This window comes from Sceloporus undulatus, chromosome 1 (assembly GCF_019175285.1).
Source record: "Sceloporus undulatus isolate JIND9_A2432 ecotype Alabama chromosome 1, SceUnd_v1.1, whole genome shotgun sequence".
NCBI lineage: Eukaryota > Metazoa > Chordata > Lepidosauria > Squamata > Phrynosomatidae > Sceloporus > Sceloporus undulatus.
This window is the reverse complement of record NC_056522.1, coordinates 44165353-44180505: the sequence shown is the minus strand read 5'-3', so window position 1 is coordinate 44180505 and position 15153 is coordinate 44165353. Positions and strand designations below refer to the sequence as shown.

The 15153-nt window shown below is 42.6% G+C and overlaps 1 protein-coding gene across 1 annotated transcript in view; it reads right to left on the bottom strand.

Moving 5' to 3' along the window:
• Window positions 1-15153, bottom strand: part of DNAH14 (dynein axonemal heavy chain 14) — a 390714-nt gene that overhangs the window by 209727 nt on the left and 165834 nt on the right. Inside the window, 4 exon segments of the mRNA XM_042445585.1 lie at window positions 507-560; window positions 1374-1602; window positions 9260-9510; window positions 11709-11796. Of these exon segments, the coding sequence (XP_042301519.1) occupies window positions 507-560; window positions 1374-1602; window positions 9260-9510; window positions 11709-11796 (622 nt within the window).

The window sequence follows — 15153 nt, the reverse complement described above, 5'->3', positions numbered from 1 at the left end:
TTTATACAAAAACCTTTTAAACACCTAAATCCATCATAATAGACAAGAGTATAAAGATCAGGTTGGTGCACTCTGATCCAATGAAAGCAATAAAATCAACGTGACATTTTAATGTTTGAGCCTGCAATCTATTTTACATTACATTCCATGTACTGAAACATGGGGTGAAGCAGATGGGCCAAAAGGAGCAGCCAGAGACAGCTTCAGTTGTGAAAGGCCCAAGACTGCAGCGATCACACAGCCCTCTCTGAAAGCAGCCCCAGACGGGCTGCCAGCAGGGGCAGATTTTATCTGCTCCTGAAAAGACTGGATTTTGCCACCTTGACGCACCCTTGGCGTGACTTGTGGCCGCTTTGGCGGCATGCATTGTCTAAATGTCATGACCTCAAAGTGGCTGGAAGCCGCATTATTTGGCCCGTCTGTTTTGGGCCTTACAAAATGTGCCTAAGACTGCAATCTTCTAAACTGCTTTTTTTAAAAAAAAAAGAAAAGAAATTATACCATACCTTATCATCCAAACCTTCAGAACAGTTAAAGGAAAGACAGAGTTTTCCCAAAGCCTAGTGGGAAAAAAAAATGCTATTTTAGGGAAGAAGCAATTTTATTTATTTAATCAGACAGATTAGTGTAAAATTAAAAATTCTTATCCACCAAACAATTTTTTTTATAATATAACTACACATATATTTGTACGCACTGGCTTTAAAGCCCATGTTTCATAGCTTCATTATACTCTGCCTGTGTTACCTGGTAAAACGGCTTTAAGCCTAAAAGGTAAATAGAGATGCATCCAGGGTAATTGTGCAAGTTCTAGTGCTAATAATAAGTTTTCTCTCTGACAGTAGGAACCTTCTGTTTCTCTATCTGGGGGGTGACGGGAGGACTAAAACCTGCCTGAACATTAAGAATCTCAAGTGTCAGTCCCATAGGAATGTAAATTTGCTTAGGGTCCCAGGTGTCGATCCCATGAGAAATTGGCTGTTTACCTGTCTCTTGGCCCTCCTTTGGCCATCTTCTAGCTAAAGGAAGCAAATGTCTGATTAGGACAATGCCAGGTCCTAAACAGTAGCACTACAAGCCCCATGTTACAGCTTAAAGCAGCCATTACAACTTCCATGCTAAAATAACCATGCATTTTGTCTACCAGGGTATATACCAACAAACAAATTAACAATAAAAAATGAGACCATGATATCCACAGTGTAACTCCTGTAACAGATAAAAGGGAATAGAGTGTCATTTGGTTGGATTTTCTGCTAAAAGCCTTTCAAACCCCTGAGTGTTCTGAGCAAAGCACTGTGTAGGGGCAGAACCCAGTTGTGTGATAGAAAGAACATGAAGATGAACATTTTGATATCAGGCAAAGCACTTACTTTTGATAGATCTTTAACAGTTTCTGATTTTCCTGTACCAGCTGGACCAGCAAGGCAACCTCCTAAATTCAGGTGTAGCGCTCCAGTAACAGTTAACCAACATCGGTCTGTGAGAGGGGTAATAACCAAACGTGGAGAGCATCCCAAGTATTCATAACCATATTCAAAGGAGGCATAACCTTGAATAACCCTACATGGATAGGCTTCATGCCATTGATAATGCAACTGCCTGGAATGAAAGCACATTTTAATATGTGAGAATGAGAGGTTGGTATTTACCATGAATATTCATTCTTGGATGGCAAGAGGAACAATTCACACACTCATGGTTAGTCTGCATGCTCCAGCTGATTAGGCAGGAGTCAAAATTTATTTATTTTTTGTTATGTCCTTTGACTCCCTTTCCTTCTCTGGTAGTTTCATTCTAAAGCCTTGCCTAACAACCTAATCCTTTGGGTGTTTTTTCCCCCCAGTTGTGCAGCCACAAATTGGGAAGGGATAGATTGTTCTTCCAGTCATCCAAGAATGAACATTCATTGTAAGTACCAACCTTTCACTCTCTGGGTGGCAAGGCAATCCATGCACTCTCAAGATTTACCCAAGCCTGAATTCTTAGGGAGTTTCTCAGAAACTCCATTTCCCTGGTCATTCTGTTGGTGCTTTTGCCTGCATTCACTCTACTTTCCTGTTTTGGAAGTTCAATCCCCATAGGCAGTGACACTCAAAGTTTTCTCCTGAACAGACACCAAGTTCCTTGCCCTGGCTGATGTGGTAACTTAATTTAAAAATATTATTCTTTAAATATATATATATATATATATATATATATATATATATATATATATATAGCCACATTCTCAGCCATCTTTTCTATTCCTTCCTTTTCTTTAGTGGAGGTAGCACTACCAAGCCCTCAGACTCACTCTCAATTGAAGTAATAAACTTATTTTTAACTTTCCATTTGTCTTTCATTTCAGACTTGCTGGATGACTGTCATTTGATTTGGGGTAATCTTATTATATATATATGAGCAAAGTGAAAATGTACATCTAGCTGGCAAAGTTGTTTTTTTTTTTAAAAAAACTAACAGAGAAGGGAAGGGAGTCAATGGAAATGATAGACAAAGTATCTTGGACACCTGCCTAGTCAGCTGGCACATGGGGAATAATCCAAGAGTACATGGCTTCAGTCCTTTGCCATCCAGAGAACAAAGGAAATGAGAAAAAAGGAGAAATGTTAATGTAGCAATGGAAAGGCAACATTCAAAGCCCTAGTAAAGTAATCCTACAAAGATTAACTGAGATTCAGCCTCACTATGAACAGCTGAACTTACTCTTAGATAAGAATGCTAAGACTGCAACCTTAAAGATTTAAAGTGAGAGGGGGAAATGCTGAGGTATTCAAAATATAAGGCTGTACCATCAAAACCTTAGAGATATTAACAGAAAGGGTGATTTTGGTAAGAAAAAGTAAAAAAAAAAAAATTACGTTTCAAGGATATATGGGGCTGCCCGCCTTAGCGGGCCAGCCTGATTGCTGCATGGGGGAGCCCTGCAGTACACTGACCGGCTCTTCTGGCTCGGGTGGCTCCAGGAGCCCCGGCGCAGGGCCGCTCGAGCCGTGATTAGCCGGCTATGGGGGCTGGGGGAGGGACTTCCGCTCGCGCTTCTGGGACTACTGGTCCCTGAGGGTCCGCGGGCAGAAGTGCCTCCCGATTGGGTGGCGTCATCAGTTGGCGCCGCTTGGGATAGGCTGGGAGGCCAGTGCTCTGCCCTTTCCCGGCCTCCCATTGGAGTGGAGGCCTATTTAAGGCCTTGAGGCGCCCTGGGCCGGTGCCATTGCTAGATTGGCTCACCCACTCACCCTCCCTCGGTGGGATCAGGGTTGCTGTCACAACTTTGAGTGGCGGTTGCATAGGTCTCGGATCTGGTGGGTGTGGTTTCCAGGGCTGCGCAGCGCTGGATCGGGAGTTCCATGAGGACACGGGGATGCTGTGAGCAATGTGGTGTTGCCATTGCAGGGGCAACATCGATACAGCATCCCCCGTTGGCAAGGGGTTAGGGATGCGATGATGCGCATATGCGGAGACGCAATCAATCGCATGATCAATTACCGGAGCGTGGGTGTTAACCAGTTATCCCCTGCCATCCCGAAGCTTGGCTGAGACCAAGCACTTTGGTTCATCCATTCAGTACTAGGCTGGTGGATGACAGGTCCAGACCTCATACATCAGAGCCAACCCTACGTTTTCTGGTTGTGGTTTTGTGGTTTGTGGTTGTGTTAATAAAGTTGTGGCCTTTTATCTCCAACTGCTGTGTATGGTATCTGTTCCGTGGCGGCTTCCCTCTTAGGCAAATGAAAAAGAAAAGAAAATATATAGAAAGATGGATAGGGACCAGGGTCATCCCAAGCTCTCTTGCCATTCAGATACAGACACACAGAGGGAGTGTTTCTCCACACCATGATCTAGGTGAATGAAGCTCCATTCCAAATCAGCACCACTCCTACCATACCATGAAAGCATGTTTGCCATCTTCTGCTGTATCATGCTAGAAAAAAAAATGGCCTGCCTGCCTTGGCTACAGGGGGCAACCATATAATGGCAGCAACTGCACCCTCTTCACATGCAAAGAGAGAAGAAGGCAGGAGTAGTGTTCCTACACCATCAAAGAGGGAACAGAGGAAAAGATGGCAATGCCACTCAGTGCTGGCTTCTGCTATGGCTGTGACAACACCCCTACTTGGTGCTTTAGGAAAAGGACGAAGAGGAGTGGTAGAAAACGACTTGTGCTAAAAATCAAAAGCTATTTTCCAGATAATTCCTACCACAGTGCCTGCGGACCCCATGGAGTCAGACATTATTGAAACAGCTGGTTTTTTCTTGACCCAATTCCTACTCGTCTTCTAATTTCTATAGCTCCTTCTTTTCTGCCCTCGCTTCTCCATATCTTCAATCTCTCTCTCTCTCTACAGGCTCCTTCCTTTCAGACTTCAAACATGCTCTCATTTCCCCAATTCTGAAAAAACCTTCTCTTGACCCTTCCTCTTTGTCTAGCTATCGTCCGATTTCTCTTCCTCCCTTTCTTTCTAAAGTTTTGGAACAGGTTGTTTATTTTCGCTGTCTTGAGTTTCTTGAAGCCAACTCCATTCTCGATCCCTTTCAGTCTGGTTTCCGCCCACGGCATTCTACAGAGACAGCTCTCACTAAGATCTCAAATGACCTTTTAAGGGCCAAGGCTAATGGCCTTTACTCTGTTCTCATCCTTCTTGATTTGTCTGTAGCCTTTGACACTGTTGATCACGGTCTTCTAGTTGATATACTTTCTGACCTGGGGTTCTCAGACACTGTTCTCGACTGGTTTAGATCTTATTTGTCAGACAGATCTTTTGCAGTGGTCACAGGTGGTCAGACTTCGTCCTCTGTTCCATTATCTGTTGGAGTTCCCCAAGGCTCTGTTCTGGGTCCCCTTCTGTTTTCTCTCTACACACTGTCCTTAGGTATACTCATTAGCTCTTTTGGTTTTTCCTACCATCTGTACGCCGATTACACCCAGTTGTATCTTTCCACCCCTGACCTTTCTCCAAGGCTTGAACAGCAAGTTTCATCTTGTCTCGCATTGGATGCGCCATCGGCGTTTGAAGCTCAACATGTCCAAGACGGAGCTTCTTGTCTTTCTTCCTAAGTCCACCCTTCAACACTCCTTTTCTGTCTCTGTGGACAACATTTCTATTCAACCAGTCCAGCAAGCCCGCAGTCTTGGTTTTATCTTTGATTCTTCTCTGTCGTGTATCCCTCAGATCCAGACCACAACCAAGGCTTGTAAATTCTTTTTATACAATATTGCCAAAATCCGACCATATCTCTCCGCCTCTACTGCCAAGATTCTGGTCCATGCCCTAGTGGTATCACGACTTGATTACTGTAACATCCTCCTGGCTGGGCTTCCTCTTTCCCACCTCCGTCCTTTAATTTCTGTCCAGCATTCAGCTGCACGCATTATCACATCCGCCCACCACTCTGACCATACCTCTCCTTTGTTGGCATCCCTTCACTGGTTCCCCCTCCCTTTCCGTATTCAGTATAAGCTCCTGCTGTCGACATTTAAAGCCCTCCATTGCCTGGCCCCTCCTTACTTATCAGACCTTCTTTCTCTTCACCTTCCCACTTGGGCCCTCCATTCTGGTAGTCAAGGTCTGCTGTCTCAGCCCAGGATTTCCTCTGCCCTATCTCAGATTCGCTCCTTTTCACTTGCTGCCCCTCACTCCTGGAACCTTCTTCCCCCGCGAGCAAGGGCCATCATGCAGAGAATGGTGGTGCTGACACTACTGTGTCATTGGCGGCCAGTGGCAACATATTCTCCTCCCCACTTCTCTCTTATGCCTACTGCAGAGAGAAGCATGTTATTGACAAATCCAGCTCTAGAGAGCTGCTTGTAACATCAGTGCTCCGGAGCAGCTAGAGTCCTCCAGGGATAAGAACAATGGCAAATTTCTGGCTCCCCATGCTGCCACCTGAGGCAACCACCTCACTAGGGACAGGGATGGCCCTGGTAAGGAACCTCATTTGATTTCAATGCTTAAACATACAATGCCAATTATGTTAAATGTTGTTCTATGAATGCTGGATTGATTAAATTGAAAGAATGTCTTTCTCAAGAATTAAGCAGTAAATGTTAAAACAATAGAAGATGTATATAGTTACAAAACCAGGTTATCTGTGAAATCTAAAAACCAAATTATAATCTAGTATATCAACGCCTGCAGAAAAATCTGAATATAAATACAGTAGAGTCTCGGTTAACCGACCTTCGGTTAACCGACACTCTGGATTATCCGACGTCCCATGCTTCTTCGTGAGAAGAAGCATGGGACGTTGGATTGGGGACAAAAGTCCCTTGGCTTGCCTCCTCTTGCAGCCGGAAATCCCGTCCCTTTCCCCTCGGCGGCCTCCCTGATTCGTTGGGAGGCTGGGAAGGGGCGGGACTTTTGGCTGCCTACAAGCCCCAGGGGGCTTTGCAGCCAGACGTCCCGCCCCTTCCCACCTTCCCAACCAATTAGGGAGGCATCCGAGGGGAAAGGGGCAGGACTTCCGGCTGCGAGGCCCGCTGGGGCTTGCATTCCTGTCCCTTTCTCCCTGCGGTTGCCTGGCAGCCCTGGGGAAAAGAGGAGGAGGCAGTCCCCACCCATCCCTTCCCCCTGCAGGTGCTGCACCCGCAGGAAGGAAGGGAGAGGAGGAGGAGGCCTCCACCTGTCCCCTTCTCTCCGCGGGTGCCTGCGCCAGTGCTGGCACTCGCAGGGAGAAGGAAAAGGAGGGAGCCCCACCCCCTTCCCTTTTCCCCGCATGGTGCCTGCTCCAGCGCCGGCACCCGTGGGGAGAAGGGGAAGCCTGGATTATCCAACATATTCGGTTATCTGGTTACAAGCCAGTCCTGTTTATGTCGGATAATCAAGACTCTACTGTACATGAAATTGCATGTAAGTAAAGTACAGGACTGTAACTATGTTCTATAATGAATTATGCTTCTGTTTGCGTTCTATATTATTTTATTTTGATTTGCTTAAACTTCATTCATCAGGACAGGACAATTTAGTCCCCCAAGTATCATGTGTTGCTGCAGAATCAAAACAGAAAGACCCAGAAATAAAATGTAGGCACCGTTTTTTGTGTATTCCCATTCCAATGTCTGGTTTATGTCCATTTATCCTCTGGCGCTGGGACTGGCCTGTTTGATGTAGAGTGTTGAGGGGCATTGATGACACAGTATGGCATAAATCACATTAGAGGATGAGCACATAAAGGTCCCCCTAATATTGTGGGTGATGTCATTAGACCTTGGGACGACATCTCCTGGATAAATGTATGGGCAGAGTTGGCATCTTGGTTTGTAGCAAAACTTAGTACTTGTGTCCCCCATCTGTGTCAAAGTGTCTTCCTGTGGGTGAGTACCTGTTTGAGGTTTGGAGGCTGTCTGTAGGCAATTAAAGGTCTGCTACCAAGAGCCCTTGAAAGAGTGGCATTGGCGCGTTTTAGACGGGCCCTGTTGGGCGCCGTAGTTATGCGCGAGGGGCAGTGCTTTCTGACAAACCTTGCCCCTCACATATAACAAGGGCGTCAAAATGGCAGTGCCCTATACATATGGGCGCCACCATTTTGATGTGACGGACGCCTAGCATCTGCACATCTCGGTGCCCTTGTGACGTTGCACAAGGCGCCGCAACAGCGCCGCAAGGAGAACCCGCTTTTGCAGGTTCTTCTTGCTGAGCAGGGGAACCACGCAGTTTGTCCACTGCAGTTCCTTCACACAGCAAACAAGGGCGCCGGCAGACCGCCCTTTTGGGCGGTCTGTAAAGCACCATTATTGTCCATGTTAGAGAAAAAGATCTTTGTGATGGTTGATGTCTCTTGTTACCGGTGGTTCTGGACTGGTACCAACTGGAACAGATGCAGTCTTCTCAGCTACTCAGTATCAAAGTAACTTCCACACACTATTTTCACTCAAATGAGGGTTTATTAACTTTGTTGCTATTTACACTTTACAGCAGGCTACTATACATCTATACTCTTTCAGAGTCCATGCTAGAAGCTCGAATGTGACATCAGTCTTTGTTCTCTCAAAAGATCAACCTTCCCACCAAGTGGACACACCTCTTTCCCATGAAGTCACCATGCTACACAGGAGTATAACAATAATACATTTGTTTATATTATGTCTCAGCACATGTCCTTGAAGACTTGTTCTTCCAGGCCTAGGCTTTCTGGCCTGCAACAGGAACCATTTTAAACCTTAGTTAACCATTGACACATCTGAACATTTTCAATACAATTTAGAAATATATATTAACAGTCCAGAATGGGCTGTAGTTCAAGGGCTCTTGATGGCAGACCATTACTTCCAGCCGGTCTGGGGATGTGGTATTTAGACAACACACACTCCCAGAGTGACTGGAAGCCATGCTGAGAGCATGCCTGGCTGGAAAAAGCTGGCCAGAAAAGGAGTGAAGAAAGTCCGCTCTTTACTGGTGTCCCAGATAGGGCCCGTGCCCATGTGGTCACCATGGTCCTGCGCCGATAAGGGCAGGAGCAGCTTCTGGCTACTACTTTTGCCCTGTCTGTATGACCCCATGTTCTGGTTGTCAGTAGTTTGACCCCAACAAGGATGAGGATTGGAATTCTCTCTGTGATTAAGAAATTCAAGAAATTAACATTTATACAGAAAAATCAGAACACTAAAATTCTCATCAAGGTCAGGGTAAAACACATCCAGAAATCATTCAATTGGTTCCTCCTGTGTCAGGAGGTTGCAGTATCTGTTGTTGTGGTTCTCAGGACAGGCAGGGTAAATATCCAAGTGACATTTCTGTTGTACCTTCTGGCAGTTCACAGCACCAGCTGCAACACTGTGTTTAAGTGGGTTGCTTTTTAATTCTGTGGGGGAAAATCCTTTGCATTTTTCTGTTTTTGATTTTTTTTAAAAGTGTTATAGTGCATTAATGCATCAGTGTGTCAGTAAAATGGTACTTCGCAGTATAGCACCCCAACGCTAATTTTTTGGGGGGAAACTGAGAGGAGATAATTTGCCTTTCTCAGTAAACTTTTCCCTTTGGAAGAGCCCTAAAGTGAATTTAAAAAAACCCTGCTACAAACAGCTGCAAACGGAAGGGACAGCAACAATAGGTGAAACAAGGAAAAACCTAAAGGACCATATTTTTAAAAGTCACACATTATTAAACTAATCTAGATGAGCTCTATTAATACATTATTATTATTATTATTAATCCTGATGCATGAGGATTAAAATATTTGTCCTTAGTTTTACACATTCTTATTTTAAAAACAAGGAATGAAATAATGAATTTCGCAAAGGGATGATAATTTCAAGAAATACCTTGTCCATTCAAAGTCTTCAATGTGCTGAATTTCATCATCTATCAATGTAGTGAGTACCTCCCTACAGTGGATGAACAAAGTAACCAATGCCTCCAATGTGCTTTCTTTGTGGTAGGGAAGAACATCTGATGCTATTTCTGAAAGTTGTTCTGTAAGGTTGATTAGATCATCACGGCCTGATATCATCTCCTTTTTTGGATTAGAACTTAGCAAACATTCTTCACATTCTTGAGTAAACATTATTTGGCTCTAGAAATAAAAAAAAATGTATTACCAGTAATAATAACAATTTGCTTCCTTCCGCTCACAATTAGGCATTACACAATGTTTCTTATAATTCCTGTCCCCTATTTACTCTTCCTTATAGTTGCTAGAACCTACTTTTAAAGAGCTGGAAAAGTCCACTCTCCTTTAGAACACTTAAAAAAAACAACTCTGAAAATGTAGGTCCTATCAATTTGTTTTTTTTAAAGTTAATTTGACTATGGAAAAATGTTACACAGAATATATAAACAAGAAGGATTGCATTCTACAGGTGGGTTGAGAGGAAAGCAGTTTGCCAGCTAGGGCAACGGTCAAACAAATATTATTTTTCATAAATTCTTATTTTAAAGGAGGGAGGTAGGCACTAAATTTTCTTTCAACATATCTCGTCCCATCAGACCAGAACACAGCACTAGATAACTCTGATTCTGCCTTAGGAGAATCAGGGACGTAGCCGGGGGGGGGGGGATCTTGGGGTCCGGACCCCTCCTTCCATTAGAAAAATGAATGGTGTGTGCTGCTGCGCCGCTGCACCCAAGCCCCATTATAATGGTGGCACTTAGTCTGAACCCTTCCTAAAATCCTGGCTACGGCCCTGAGAGAATTTCCCCAATGTGCCCCCCCACACCCTGCAATGGGCTATACTGATATATCCCACTGGATCAGAACTGGTGTCGCATCACTCCCAATCACCATTTTTTGCTAAAATTCCATTTTTTTGAAAGGCATTTTCAAGGTTAGGGGTTTAGGAGGGTAGTGAAAGGCAAACTGCTGTGTTAGCATGCAATTTCCATGGGTTTAGAGCATTCTACCAAAATGCTCTAAAAATGAAGGGCTGAGGAGGAATGGTTGAAAATGGGTTTGAGGTTGAACCTTCCCCACCATGGATCTAGAAAGACAAACACATCCAATAAAAAAAAAAAGGAGAGGATGTTCTTTTTCAAGAACAGAAATGTTAAAAGTTTAGTGTTCTCAGTCTTCCCTAGAGGAAGCAGTAAAGCATTGGAGTACAGTACAGAAGCAGTGAATGGACAGGAACACAAGTGGATCACAACACAAATCTTTTAAAATGCAGTGTCAGATGATGAAAACATGTCAGCCTTTTGCTGCTTAATAAATCTGTCAACTCATGCTAACATCTCACAAATTTAATCCATAGGACATTATCCTCTGGAAAAAATAGAAGTTGGGAGGCAAGAAATTATGAATGAAATCAGAAGTAATGAGAAAATCATAATAGGAACAGGGTGGTGAAAATCAAGGTGGTGGGATATATATTGCTTCTCCAGAAGTCAATCACATTGGACTCCTCAGTGCACCAGGATGTCATAACATTGCCAATCTCTGGTGGCTAGTTTGAAAATTACCAACTGTTGTAGTTCAGTAGCAACTGCAATCGGTCCCTATGTGACAGAAAATCACTTTCTGCACCAAACAACACTGCAGAGTAGCAAAGCACAACATCTTTCATTTCTGCTCTCTTTGACGCAAAATTGAATTTCAGTGGCCTGCTTCTCTCAACTGGGTCAGGGATGAGACTGCAAATATGACCAGTGGCACACTAGTCAAACACTGTCCCTGCTGAGAAAACTACAATAAAAGCACATAAGAAAGCCACAACACATTCCTCTTATTCTTAGCAAATTGATCACATTCTACATTTTCAAAGGACAAGATGCTTTCGTGGAATCCAGTAACAGCAGTTGAGAATTCTGCACACAATGCAACATTTCATTCCACTGCTCTCCTCTTACAGAAACTTTCTCAATAGATCACGAGAAAGAAGCATGCAGTCCTCCAGATGTCAACAAAACTGTCACCACAGTAGCAGTCCTATTCAGCTTAGTCAATAGTGAGAGAAGCTGGCAGCTGAATTCCAGTGACATCTCATAGGCTACATAATTCCACCCCTGCACTAGAGGGAAGGAAATTATTGTCTCCATCTGTCACTTCAAAACATTCACACACACACACACACACAGAGAGAGAGAGAGAGAGAGAGAGAGAGCACTTAGTCTTCATAGTTGTGTATGTTCAGTTACATGGTTCAAATGCACAGTAGACTTAAGTCTACCAAAGCTCATGCTGCCAAATTCTTTCTTTCAATTAGTCTTGAAGGTGCTATAAGACTTCTCAACATACTGGTATTATGATTGATTAATGTACTTAAAATTATTGCTTACCACAAGTAATACCACTTGTCCCGGATGAGTGAAAAACCATTCTTTAAATTCCATTTGATCCCATTCTGAAATTCCAACTGTTATAAATCTTAAAGTACATTATATAATTAGAATAATATTATGCAATCATTTCCATTACTAAACACAAGATAGAGTCTTGTGATACATTAAAGACTAAAATATGTTATATTGAATAATCTTTTGTGGCATACAGTCCACTTTTACACATGCAGGATATCTTCTGATCTATAATTCTGTACCTTTTTAGGTAAAGTGTTAATTTTATTTTCATTTTCTTTCTTTTCCCTTTTTTTAATCCATTGTTATTATCCTGTCTAACTATCTAAATATAAATGGCTTTTTGCCGAGGAGGCAAAATGTGACCATTTGGTATGCAGGATAAAATAAAATGACTGAAGAGAGCAGGAGTTCAACGGACAGCAACTGAAAAAGAACATTGACTCCTGCAGACCCAGTGTGCACAAGGAAATCCATTAGTAGTGGACTGTGCCTCCAGCCATCTTGTGAATCATAGCACATCTAAATGACTAACTAATAGATTATTACATATGCTTTCAAAGACTACACAACTCCTTAATCAGATGACTGAAGCAATATATCCATTTGAAATATCTAACAAATATGCCAGGTATTGCAGAAAATTTCTGCTTGCTGTTACAGGCAAATATGTACACAATTAGCAATTCTGGAATTTTCTTCCATGGCTATCTTAGCATCTACCACCTCCTGGACTCACCAAGATGTGTCTTTGTCACTTACTAAAAAGGAATGTGTTCTGAAAATCCCAAGGAATATTGCTGCCATGCCATCACCACAACACAAATATATATTGAAATCAGAGGTTGATATTTGCCATGTGTTATCATTCTAGGAAGGCAAAAGGAGCAATCTACAACTAGTGGATTATTTCCTTGCTCCAGCTGATCAAGGCAGGAGTCCAAAGTTCTAGTCCATTTCATACTTTGACTCCTCTCTTTTTCTATCACTTTATTTACATACCCTTGCTCACTAATAGTGTTACTCTTAATCATAAAGAATATACAAGTACTGGTCAGGAAATAGATAGAGCAAAGAAAAAAGATTATTTTCTTAATTCTTCTTTCTCTTTGCCCTCCTCAGATTTTTTTCAACATGCAGCCACAGAAAGGAGGTGGATTGCTCCTTCAGCCTTCCAAAAAATTATCATTCATGGTAAGTATCAACCTCTCATTCTCAGGATGGCTGAAAGAAAAATCTCCAACTAGTGGGATATACCTAACCTGCACACATCAAGTGGATGATGCTATCCTGTAACAGTGTTTGTAGTACAATTCAGCCAAAAACTGTCTGCCATGATGTAAACTTATCAACTTTGTAGTGCCAAATAAACATTGAAGGCTCCTTTCAATCTGGTACTTTGCACACTTCTTCCAACAAAGACAACTCATCTCATAAATGCTGTGGTTGTTGCCACAGATTTGGTGGAATTCCCCAGGTTCTTTTTATGGCGCCCGGTGCACATCACAAGTATGCCATCAGCACACCAGTGATGTATGAGATGTGCAACAACGTGTATACGCTGCACGTCCCTTGCGCCAAGATGATGGCACTTGTGTGGACGGTACGCCGCCATAATGCTGTCGCCATGCCGTGCTAGGGTTAAGGACTATGCAGTTGGTGCATGGTCCCTAACCCTAGTATCGCTGGTGGCACACCGCTTCGGGACCATCTGTCTCAGGCCTTTGTTGCTTTGAAACCCAATGTTTTGGGGGAAAGGAAATAACTTACTTTTGCAAGCACCTTTTGTATAATTGGTAGGGGAAGAAAGCTGTAAAGTAGACTTTTGGGCCATATCATTGCTAAGGCATCATGACATTCTGCATCTATGCTTCCACCTATTGATCCAATTCGATTCCACTTGGTTCCCACTTGGGCTGAATCGATTTATTTCCAAATAAATCTATTCAGCCCAAAAAACACCCCGTTTTACCAGCGTCTTTTTGATCCAGGTTAAATAGGTAAAATGGGTAAAAACTATGCCCCCCCTTTCCGAATAGCTTTAGGGATTCGAATTAAGTAGGAACCATGGTGGTTTCAACTGGATCAAGATCTGGTTGAAACCGCAGTGGGAACAACCCTCAAGTGTTTCTTTACAGTTATTGGCAAAGTCAGATTGAGATGGCATCCTATTATGGAGTACTGATTTGGTATCAGGAAAAGTTGTAAAGTCTTTGTATAAAATCTTGCCCAAGGTACTGACTGCATCATGGAAACTAAGATCCCTAACACTTAAACACATAAAATGCAATAAATCTGATTATTGTGATTTAGGTATTATTATCTCCTCTGCTTTCTCCTTCCTTTCCTTTGAAAAAAGCACATAGCCCTTCTGTGTATCTATTTTTGTTCCTAAATGAGTGAGGATTTGTCTTGTCTTTAACTGCCTCTTCTTGAAATATGCTAAGAGGTCATGCTTTTGCAAACAACCCAGTGTTATTCTGAGATCTTCAGCCTTCACGTTGGCATCAACTCATGGTGACCCTGTGAATGAGACATTTCTATGTATTCTCAGCCTCTCTGCTCAGGTCTTGCAGGTTAAAGCCCATTACTTCCTTGATTGAATTCATTCATCTGGCATGCAGTCTTCCTCTCTTTCTACTGCCTTCTAACTTTCCTAGCACCATTGCCTTTTCTAGAGAGTCATGCCTTCTCATGATGTGGCCAAAGTACGACAGCCTCAATTTAGTTATCTTGGCTTCCAGGGAGATTTCAGGTTTGATCTGTTCAAGGACCCATTTGTCTATTTGGCTATCCATGGTATCAGTAGCACTCTTTTCCAGCACCACATCTCAAATAAGTTAATTTTCTTTCTATCTGCTTTCTTCACTATCAAGGTCTCACATCCATACATGGTGATAAAATGGCTTGGACAATCCTGACTTTAGTGTTCAGCTGTAAATCTTTGATTTAGAATTTTGTCTAGTTCTTTCTTAACTGCCCTTCCCATTCTTAATTTTCTTCTGATTTCTTGATTAGTCTCCATACTGACCAATGTTTGATCCAAGGTATAGGAAAAAACTATTTCTATTTCTTCATTATATAGATTGAATTTATATAAATCCTCCATGGTAATTATTTTAGGTTTCTTTAGGTTTAACATTAGGCCTGCCACTGCACTATTCTTTTGCTTTTATTTAGTGATTTTTGCTAGTAGTATGGTGTCGTATGCATGTCTTAGATTGCTGACTTTCCTTCCTCCTATCTTCACTCCTCCTTCTACCAATTCTAAGTCTGCTTTTCATATGATACTTTCGGCATAGAAATTGAACAGAAAAGGTGATAAAATGCAGTCTTGGCTAACCCCTTTGCCAATTGGGAACCATTCTATTTCTCTGTATTCTGTTCTTACAGTAACCTCTTGTCCTAAGTACAAATTCTTCATCAG